The sequence below is a fragment of the Merops nubicus genome, unplaced genomic scaffold (genome assembly GCF_000691845.1).
Source record: "Merops nubicus isolate BGI_N331 unplaced genomic scaffold, ASM69184v1 scaffold5856, whole genome shotgun sequence".
NCBI classification, from domain to species: domain Eukaryota; kingdom Metazoa; phylum Chordata; class Aves; order Coraciiformes; family Meropidae; genus Merops; species Merops nubicus.
This window is the reverse complement of record NW_008616827.1, coordinates 346-11045: the sequence shown is the minus strand read 5'-3', so window position 1 is coordinate 11045 and position 10700 is coordinate 346. Positions and strand designations below refer to the sequence as shown.

General features: G+C 37.9%; 1 protein-coding gene across 1 annotated transcript in view; it reads left to right on the top strand.

Moving 5' to 3' along the window:
• LOC103775482 (guanine nucleotide-binding protein G(q) subunit alpha-like) overlaps window positions 1–10208 on the top strand; it is a gene marked incomplete at its 5' end in the record, with an annotated part of 43432 nt that extends 33224 nt beyond the window's left edge. Inside the window, one exon of the mRNA XM_008942938.1 lies at window positions 10053–10208. Within this exon, the coding sequence (XP_008941186.1) occupies window positions 10053–10208 (156 nt within the window). The remainder of the gene's footprint in view (window positions 1–10052) is intronic.
• Window positions 10209–10700: the final 492 nt, after the last annotated feature.

Sequence of the window (10700 nt, the reverse complement as noted above, 5' to 3'; positions counted from 1 at the left end):
AGGAATTCTGTGCATCTGTGCACTTCTTAGGTGACAATTCACATGCAGTAACACTGTCCTTTTACTTACTTTTTTAAATACCTGCGTTGCTGAATTGCAGTCACTGACTGAGGTAGGGGATTCTTGCAGGATTGTGAAGTACAGACAGTTATTTTACTCTAATAAGGAATGGAAATTTCAGCCCATCCATGTTTGCATAACGATCTTCCATAAATAAAATGATACCACTGTACAAATATAGTATTGCAGAAAAATTTGTCATTACACACAATGCTGTTACTGAGCATTGGTCTTTAAAAACAGGTGCTAGGACTTGAAGCCTCTTATAAAGCTCTTACAACTTGTGATGCGTGTGATATAGGAGAAGAACTAGTTAAAATTTTCAGTGATGTATCCCATCTTCATATGGCTTTTGACACTTGCCTCCCATAACATCCTCATAAGAAAGTGGGGGTTAGATGAGTGGAGAGGGAGGTGGACTGAGAACTGGATGAATGACAGAGCTCAGAGGCTTGTGATCAGTGGCGCAGAGTCCAGCTGGAGGCCTGTAGCTAGTGGTGCTCCCCAGGGGTCGGTGCTGGGTCCTGCCTTCTTCAATATATTCGTCACTGACCTGGTTGAAGGGACAGAGTGTACTCTGAGCAAGTTGATGATACCAAAGTGGGAGGAGTGTCTGACCCACCAGAAGGCTGTGCTGCCATTCAGCAAGATCTGGACAAGGCCGAGAGTTCGGCTGAGTGGAACCCAACAAGGGTAATTATGGAGACCTGCACCTGAGGAGGAATGACCCCATGCACCGATACAGGTTAGGGGTTGACCTGCTGGAAAGCAGCTCCATGAGCTCTATGGAGAAGGACATTGGAGCTGTGATGGACAATAAGTTCACTGTGAGCCACCAGTGTGCCCTAGTGGCCAAGAAGGCCAGTGGTGTCCTGGAGTGCATTAAGAAGAAGGTGACCAGCTGGTCCAGGGAGGTTCTCCACCCCCTCTACTCTGCCCTGAATAGGCCACATCTGGAGTACTGTGCCCATTTCTGGGCTCCCCAGTTCAAGAGAGCCAGGTAACTACTAGAGAGAGTCCAACAGAGGGCTATGAGGATGATGAGTGGACCAGAGCATTTCTTTTAGGAGGAAAGACTGAGAGGCCTGGGTGTCTTTAGCTTGAAAAACAGAAAACTGAGAGTTTGCTTTTCTCCAGTGTGTGTATATGAACTGGTTGACCTAGCTCAAGAAACAAGCATGTTTTCTTACGCGTGTGTACAATAATTATTTGTAGAATTACTGCACGATATTTGCTTGAAGATCTCAGATTAGAAGTGAACCTTAGGGGAAGAAAAAAGCCTAGGGGATGGACATTTTTCTCAAAATGTGACTGTATGAACAAGCTTGAATATGTTTATTGAAAACATTTGTTGATAGTACTATATATAGATAGAGCATAATATGCATAATCTGTGTTAGCTACAAAAACTGTTGTGAGGGGATATCTTGTTGCCAATTCTTGCTTATGCTGGTTCAAATCTGAAATGTTTTTGCTAGTTTATGTCATTGCAGATTTGAGTTACATTTGAAAATGGGTTTTATCACTTGAAAAGATTTTACTTACTTGGGGTTGTCAATAATTAATTATGAGGACTTCATGAGAATGTAAATTGTTGTTACTATGTCCAAGAGAAAAGGTTTGGAATTGTAATCAGATTAACAGTGCGAGGACTCGAATACTACAATTCATTGTGAACTTCTTCAGAACTTCAGTGAGTATCTTCCACTGCTTCTTGGGAATCTTAAAGACTTTTCTGAACCAAGGCGTAAATCCCAGAATTTTGACACTTGCTGAAAAAATTTTAGATTTGGCAATAAAAGTAACATTTGGAAAACAAGCCAAAACAGGATGTTATGAGTCTTATTTTATTTTTAAACCTGGTAGTAAAGTAGTTTTGTAATGTAGTCCTCTGGATCCCTCTGTACTTACATGGCCTGTATTTTACTTGTTGCACTGTTTCTCAAAGCAAAACTGGCAAGGACTGGAATACAAATTGAATTTGCTGCATTAATTTAATACAGTGCTAATCGAGCAGTTAAATGTATATAAATGAATTCTGTAATTAAAGAAATGGAAGCTGTTGTTCACAATTAGAATGTAATTGCTTGTACATTTAAAATTTAAAAAAAAAAAAAGGTGTTTTAACAGAAGTGAATGTAATCAAGTGGGATATTTAGGCAGATTATCTTGAGCAACTTCATGGCAGAATATCTATCCTCCCAACAAGACAAAAACAATTATTTGGAGGTAAATTGCTAAGGCAGTTGGAAAGGACATGGCAGTTTGCTGATCCATAAAGAGTTTTCTGAGGGTCAGCAGCAAAAATTGGGTCAACTCGGCAAAATGAAAGTGTTGTCCAGAGAGTAAAGTGGCTTCTCTTTCTGGGATCCTCAACAGCAAAATGATGGATTTTTAAAGCACATGTTAGAGAAGTATTCACTAGCTACACAATTTCAGGACCAACATGTAAGAATTTCAGCTAGGGTGCTACATTTATTACCAGCAAGAGATATGAAAATGCCTAGTTTATAACCCATGGCAAATGTAACATGCCACACACTCAGAATAAATACTAAGTATTATGTTTTTGAGAATATGTCTTTGCAACTCACTGTTCAGTTTCTGGACCATGATACTATCTTCCATTTCAGCTTTCCTAGCCACGGCAGTATTTGAAAAGTGCGTCTGCAGTTGTTAACAAGCAAACAACTGCAGAGGCACTTTTCAAATAACAAGCAAAGTTGTAATGCTTAAAATGATCTGACCTGATAAAAATACTACTCAAGAAAGAAAGTAGCCAGAAGTCTCCTAAAAATCTTGATGATCTGCCTGAAGAGCTAAGGTGTTGCAACTTTTAAAAGAGAGGATGAAAGAGTCTGCCACTTCTGTTGCTTAACAGAACTGATACTATACAGAGCATATTTGGTGTCTAAAAATCAAGCAACTAGATCTAGTGAAAAAGGAGACAATGGATAACTAAAATTTTCAGTTGAAATTTCTTCTCTTTCACCTCTGTTGTAAGAGAGAACATAGGGCAATGGAGAAGGTACTGACTTACCTCTTGTGGAGCTTAGATTTTGTGTAGCCAAGAGAGGAACTGAAAAATTACCCCTGTCCTCTACAGTGTCAGGTATTTTTTGTTTTAGCTGTTTTTCTTTCTCAGGCCGGGAACACAGATAGTAAAAAATGTTCAGAAATCACTGTGGTATTAGTAATTAAATGCAGGCAAAAGACTTCAAAGACGTAGCACATTTCAATTTAATTTTGCTTTTGAAAAAAACACTTTATACCTATAATTTTGACGAAGTCTCAAGTCTCTGAAAAGCCACTATATGTGAAATGACACAGTATGCCTGCTAAATTGCCACCTATACCAGACTCAGGCAAAGCACTGGAGTTACATTGGTAAGTCATACTTAAGCAAATGCTCCAGCATACCACAGTTATGCATCCCCTTCTGTGCAACCTGAAGCTTGAACATTTTGAGAGATTCCTCAGAAATCGCATGGTTTCCCATCTTTGAAAAGCTTGCCTGCACATCTACTTTTTGTTTATTCTGTGTCTGATTTGCTGGTGATGTATGCTTGCTTCTTAACGGGTTTGTTGTGAATCATTAAAGGATGGATTAGTGCTAGGAAGTCACTGAGGGCTGTGTAATGTTACGGTGTGTAATGTGTATGCACCGTTTTCATTTGAGGACTCGTGTTGTGTTGCAGGCATTTAATCAGCTCAGTGAGAGCATTACTGAGGTGATTTTTAGAGTCCACAGGTTACCCCATTTGGGCAGAGAGATGCTAAGATTGTTGCAATGTATCGTGGCAGGGGTATGTTAAAACTTACTCGTAGTATACAGTGTAGTATATTTGTGCTATATTGATGATATTACATGTCATGTTATGGACTAGAACTTAAGTGCAATGAAGTGGCTGTGTGTAAATTAGTCTGAAATGAGGCTTTACTCTTTCCTTGTGAATGAAAGAAGAAGCCATTACACACCCTTATTTCCTCCCTCTGTGCCTGCATAGTCGTGTATGTGTCCATGCTGTGAGTGCTGCCATGGTGAGGAAGGTTTTGCGAGGCTCTGGCTGCCGTATGTGTAAATGTCTGTAGCACACACTGACTTACAGCTGCAGCACTCTCACTCTTTTAGTGTTACAGTACACATCTTTATGTTCAATCTACCAGAAACCATTTGGGTTAGTGAAAGTTGCTGTGGCATTGTCTTTCTGTGGTTGAGATTTTGGAATACATAGATGAAATAAATATCATAGAATCATAGAATGGTTTGGGTTGGAAGGGACCTTGAAAATCATCTAGTTCCAGTCTCCCTGCCAACAGGCAAGGACATATTGCACTAGACCAGGCAAGACCCTGTACAACCTGAGCAACTCCAGTGATGGAGCATCTGCTACTTCCCTGGGCAGTCTGTTCTAGTGTCTCACCACCCTCATAGTGAAGAACTTCCTTATGTCTAATCTGCATCTACCCTCTTCCAGCCTCAAGCCATTACCCCTTGTTGTACCACTACAAGCTCATGTGGAAGACCCTCCCCAGCTTTATTGTGCAACAAAGGGTAGTGGCTTGAGGCTGGAAGAGGATAGATCTAGATTAGATGTAAGGAAGTTCTTCCCTTGCCTGTGGCAAGTGTTTTTTTTCCTGAGTTTATTCATCTAACTGTTCTTCCTCCCATAGTTAAACACTGGTAATTTAGTAGAATGTTACTTTGAGTAAATTAGTAAAAACCAGCTTAATTTAAATACACAAGTGTAGCTAAAGAAGACAAGTACTTCAGTACTTTAATGTCAGATTAGCAATGGGAAGGAAGTCTGGCGTAAATCCTAGCCACCATGTAGTGGTGTATGTAGTCCTGGAGCACCAGAGAGGAGAGTCTTGAAAGTGTGAACCTTTTTCTTAACAAGATCTTTTTCAGGCATTACATTTCCTTCTTCAAGTAGACTGCAGAGGATCAGCTATCTCCAAGTCCCTTGGGGAATCCCATCATTTTCCTATTACTGCAAAAAATAAGCTGAAATACTTTTCCTTAAGTCTTAAATTCATTCCCTCTTTATCCTGGCAATATCAGAATGCGAAAGTCATGTGGCTTCATTGGGTATTGTCGTGTGGCCAGTGTGAAGTACATGGCACTCCACATTTTTCATATATAGTGTATTCAGGCAGAATGAACATCCTATCTTCATCTTCTCTGCTGCAAGATGTGTAATTCTGCTGTTTTGGTTAAATGGAATGATAAGGCTACATAATTCTGCCTCAGAACTCTACCCTTTTGCCATTACAGACACATACTGTTCTAAAACAGTTCTTTTGAAATTAAATAGCACATTGCAGCAAAATTTAAAACTTCTTCATAGCAGAGAAGAGCCAGAACGGAAAAACAAACAAAAGAAAAATTAAACACTGTTACAAAGACAAAAAGCTGTGTCTTTGGTTTGATAGGGGTAACTTTCTGGGTCTTGCAATAAAATAAGGTTTATTTTTTGTTCAAACCCTGTTAAGGATAATTTGTACATTAGGAAGCTGGGCTTGAGTTATTTTGCTTTAGAAAGCTATGCTAAATCTGTGAAACCTCTTACTTGAAGGAGAATTTTCTTCAAATGATTACAGAGGCACTTTATTAAACTGAAGTAATAGTTTAAATGAGGTGTATTTTTTTACCCGGGGACATGTGAAGACGTGTGTGTTTGCGTATGGGCGGTGTGGTGTGGCATGCCATTTAACATTCTTCTGACTTGAGATGTACTCTATTGGTAACCTCATCAGAAATCTGTACAATTTCTTTCTCAAATTCTTAAGACTGAATCTTAGTCTCAAATGTAATAATAATATAGCAGTAATTGCTGTTAATTGAACAGTAGTATGATTACACTACCATCACATGAAATGATTGACCTGTGGTTTGTGACAATTTTATAATACTTAGTGGCACTTGTGATCTTTGTATTTTGTGATCTTTAGGTTAAAATACTATAAAATATATATAATAGAAAAATTTACAATCAGTATATATGTTTCAGAGGTATGAATTCAGGAAAAATTTTATCGTCTTAAATGTGGACTTAAAAATTCTTTTTCCGGAGTTTTCATGTAAATTACTCTACCTAGCGTTACTGCAAATAAAATGACGATGAATGTCCAGAACCTAGCCTACTTTGTAGTAATGATGAAGTCTTCAACAGTTGAAGTTACCTAAGATCACTGCAAGACTGATGAATTTTACTTCAGCTGCCTCTTTGTACTTTTGTTAGAGAGAGAGTGGCTTCTGGGTGCTTCATTCGTCATCTTCTCCATGTTCTTCTTTTTCCTGCTTTGTTTTGAAAACCTGTTTTTTTCTGTAGAGGTTGATTGTAGGAAGTGTTCACTGAAGAAGTTTTCTGTTGATGGAAGTATCAAAATAGGTGTGGGATTTTGAGAGGGGAGAGGTGAATAGTGGTAGAAGTGGTTATTCAGGCCATTAAATGGAATTAGATATTCTTTTGAAGGAACAGTAATAGTCATGTTTAATAATGTTGCATTTACTAGTTAGGCAACAGCTTAGCAGTGATAACCAAGCAACCTCAAGTTTACATGTGGACAATAGGAAACTTGGACAGTAAATAGAGAAATGGTCACACCCTCTTGTTTCCCCATACTGTGATTTCTTTCCCACAGCAGAACAAGTCTGTGTTAGCTTTGGGCTCCTTAGAGCTATCAACTTCTAAACAGTAGCTACACTGTGCTGCTGTGATTGCATTGTCCTGTAGCTTTCCCCAAGTAAACACTGCATATGTTCCAACTCATAGGAGGGCATCTCATGTTTCATGAAGGGAAACAATATTTTTATTTACTTGATTTATATAATTAATTGTACAGTTTACCTTCCCTGTCTTCTCTTTTGGCATGACTCACATCTCTGACACTTGCAAGAGAATCTGCTAGGGTGACAACAAGTTGTTTCATCCTGTTTCTCTTGCTGTATTATTAAAACAGCTTTTTTTTCCAAGGCCTGTAGCAATAGTATGACCTTTAAGATGTAAGTTTCAGAAGCCTTTTCTGTTATGTGTATAAACCTTTTGATACAATCCTCAATAAAAACTTGCTCTAATTTTGTGTTCGCACCCCTATAGCGGTAACTTAGTGTTTGTCTTCCATATATGGTGCAGCTTAAAAGTAAGACAGCAAGAAAATTCAGGGCTCTAACTGCAGTGGACAAATAAAGCTCTTATTTACTGAGCTACTTTCCAAGCTTTCTCTGAGGTCTACTCAAAAAAAAAACCCACAACCAACAAAAAATCAAGCCAAACAAACAAAAACCCTCATTTTTGTAGCCATTTGTTATTCCAGTGTTTAGATATATAAAACTACTACAACTAGTGTTTAATGATGCATTTTAAATAGATTGAATTTCAGACTTAAGTTACAAGATAACTTGTTTAAATTCTCGTCACTTGATTGTACTGCTCACAAGCCATGGGTTAGGGTCTATTATCCGAGGCTTTTTACAGGCAATGACCAGTAACAAAAAAAACTTTCCTCGTGCAAACTATTTTTTTCTGATTCTCTTACATGTTTGCAATTCTTTTTCAAAGAGCTCAAGGTTAGAATGGGAAAGAGGAAAGGGTGACAAATTCTGATTTAGGTTGTTGGATACCCTGTTAGCCTTAGTCATCAACTGAAGCATGTTAAGCATCACACCAAGCTTGTGTCAGCACACTTCAGTAATTTAAATACAGTTCTTTGGCATAGCACACCATGGAACCTTCTCTGTATTTACCCTAGACCATTCTGTGCTCTAAAATTGCTCAAAGAAAGCAACATCCTTTTTACAGTCCACTTACAAGCTATTTATTTGTCTACTGCTCTGTAAGGGCACTTTTCTGCCTTGGAGTGATTGTAGTCAGGAGTTGCTGCTTTCTGCCATGTTAAGGAACAAATCCTCCAACTGTCTAGTTGTCAAGACAATGAAATAGAGTAGTCTTACTCTCCTTGTAAGGAGATGTTGCATGATGTTATACATGCTTCAAGACTCTGGAGGTTTGCAGAAGTCTACAGAGCAGTGTATCTTGCTGTACAACCCTATGAGGTGGGGTATTTGTATGAACCACAGCTGTAGATGACCAGATTACCACAGGCTTTTTCTGCTTAGCCTGAGAGACCCTTTTAGAAGACAGAAGATATTCTGTCCCATGTCAAGAGAATTCTTTAAATGGGCGCCTTAAAATCAGCTAGTCCATAGAGACAAAACAAACTCCAGAGAAGCAGAAGCATTCTTTACTGAGGAAATGCTGTTTCTTTTTAGAGTTTAATCATTTTTTCAATGTATGCAACTTCTTGGCATATGTCGTAGTTTATTTTGTAAGTTGTCACAGTGCAAAGTCTTACTAATTGTGTTGCAGAACATAGAGAACTGATAAACAATTCAAGATATTGACAGCTTTGTAGTATTAAGTCTGCATAGGTAATTGAGTAAAATAAATACTTGACCTCTTGGACAATATTTAGGGAACCACTGGAGAAGTACTTAAGTTGTGGCAGATTTCAGATGAAAGCTTTTGAATATAGTAAGTTAGTCTTTTAGCTCTGTTAGCATTTTGGTATCAGTTCGACATAATGTTGGAACTCAAGTATAAAAAAAATCAATATCTGAATATATTGTTTTATCAGTTTGTCACAAGCTGTGGGAAAATATTCAGGGTATCATTCTTTTGGAAGTACATAAGGGTAATGGAATACAGAACTAAGCTTGATAAGATATAAGATTTAAAAAAAAAAAAAATAAAAATAGTCCTGTTTCACCAGAATGTTGGCTTATGTTTAGTAGAGTGCCACTTCTTGCTGTTTGCTGTGAGAAGGCAGGGACCCTTTGTGGTTTATCAGAGGTGTTTTGGGGATACATGGACATGATCCAGACAAAAATACTCGTTAGAACTTTGAAGGTTTGAGTTCTGGTAACAGAGAACGTATGTTCTCCTTCTCTTTGAGATGCAGTTGAACTTAGAGAGTTTTATTTCTTTTTGACTGAACAGTAGTTGCATTAACATTTGTTAAGCAGTGAGCAGTAGTGTCATTATCCTGGTCTGTCTGAAAAGGCAGTTGGAGATTGCATGTGTGCAAACAGGGGATGAGTTTATTAAAAAACAAGAAGAGCAGTCCTTTCACTGTGCTTTCACCTAATTTAAAATCAACAGAGGTTTGTGTCCTCACTTTGAATGCACACTAGATACGGGAGTTTGAATCCCTCAGCTTTTTTGCTTGACAAAGTTTTCATCTGTTGTTTTCTCTGGGAGTGTTGCGTGCTTGCATGTGTATATACAGAGATATTTACATTCATGGATTTGTTACTGAAACATCTACATAACAGTTCCATGACAAATGGGAAATTTGCTGTATTTCTTCGGTAGTGCTGACTCTGTAGACTTGAACAAAATTTTAAGTGTTTAGGAGGGTAGTGGATTTATTATGGATTGTTTCCTTTTAGCAACTCCCAATTTTAGACATTACTTTTTAAGAATCTCCGTAATTTATAGTACAAATTGAAACCAGAGACAATTTCTAATAATCTTGCTGTGCTTTTTTAATAGTAGTAGTGATTTCTGAATTCCATCTTTGAATGTTTTGGGAGTTTGTCTTGTCTATCATTATGTTATCCATGCATCCCGGATTCAGTTGCTGATGAGTGGTTTGGTGGGTATAATGGATGTAGGTATTCTGTTTTACAGTGTCTTTTAGCATGAAAGGCAAATAATATGCTGACCCATGTTGAGATTTATATACTTTCCATTAAAAAGTGAAGGTTTTTTTGGTTCTTCCTCATTTCTGGAACTCCCTATATTGGTTGTCTCCTTTTTACGTCTCCGGAGCTTTCTCCAGGGTACTTGATTTTTGATATTGCATAGACACATCAGTGACGTAGCCAATATGAAAAATTATTCCTGTTACTTACATTTACTGTATATGAGCTATTTGCAAACAAAGAAAAAGAAGTAACTTTTACTGTTGTGTTTGTTTTGAATTAGGCTCATGCACAGTTAGTTCGAGAAGTCGATGTAGAGAAAGTGTCAACTTTTGAGAACCCGTATGTAGATGCAATAAGAAGCTTATGGAATGACCCTGGAATTCAGGAGTGTTATGACAGACGACGGGAGTATCAGTTATCAGATTCAACTAAATAGTAAGTACATGGTGGCTGCAAACAAATACATATTTCATTTTCTGTTTCTAACAAAAATACTCTTTACTTTATAGTTTCTTATACTGTATATCTGTGTACATGTTTGTATGCATCCGGAGCACAAACAAACCTGTATATACACTTATACAACTGAATTTAGAGGATACTTTAAGGAGTGGAGTACATCTATTCTAGGATTGTATCCGAGTTTAACGGAATGACAGCCTGTGAAGTCTTAAAGTAGAATTCTTTTCTTACTAGGGATAGTTAATCACTCAAGTTTTTATTTTCTTTTTTATACCTTATCAAGCACTTACTGTGTGACAGGAGTGAATAGCAGGAGGTGCAATCGAGGTAGACCTCCATACAGTTCATAAAAATTGTAATGCCCCAGATTTTCCCAGGTTTTCCCCTCTTCCCTCACAGATTATTTTTGCAGTCCAGGTGGTGAGGTAAATTGTACTAAGCAAAGGTTCTTGTGTTTTACTGAACT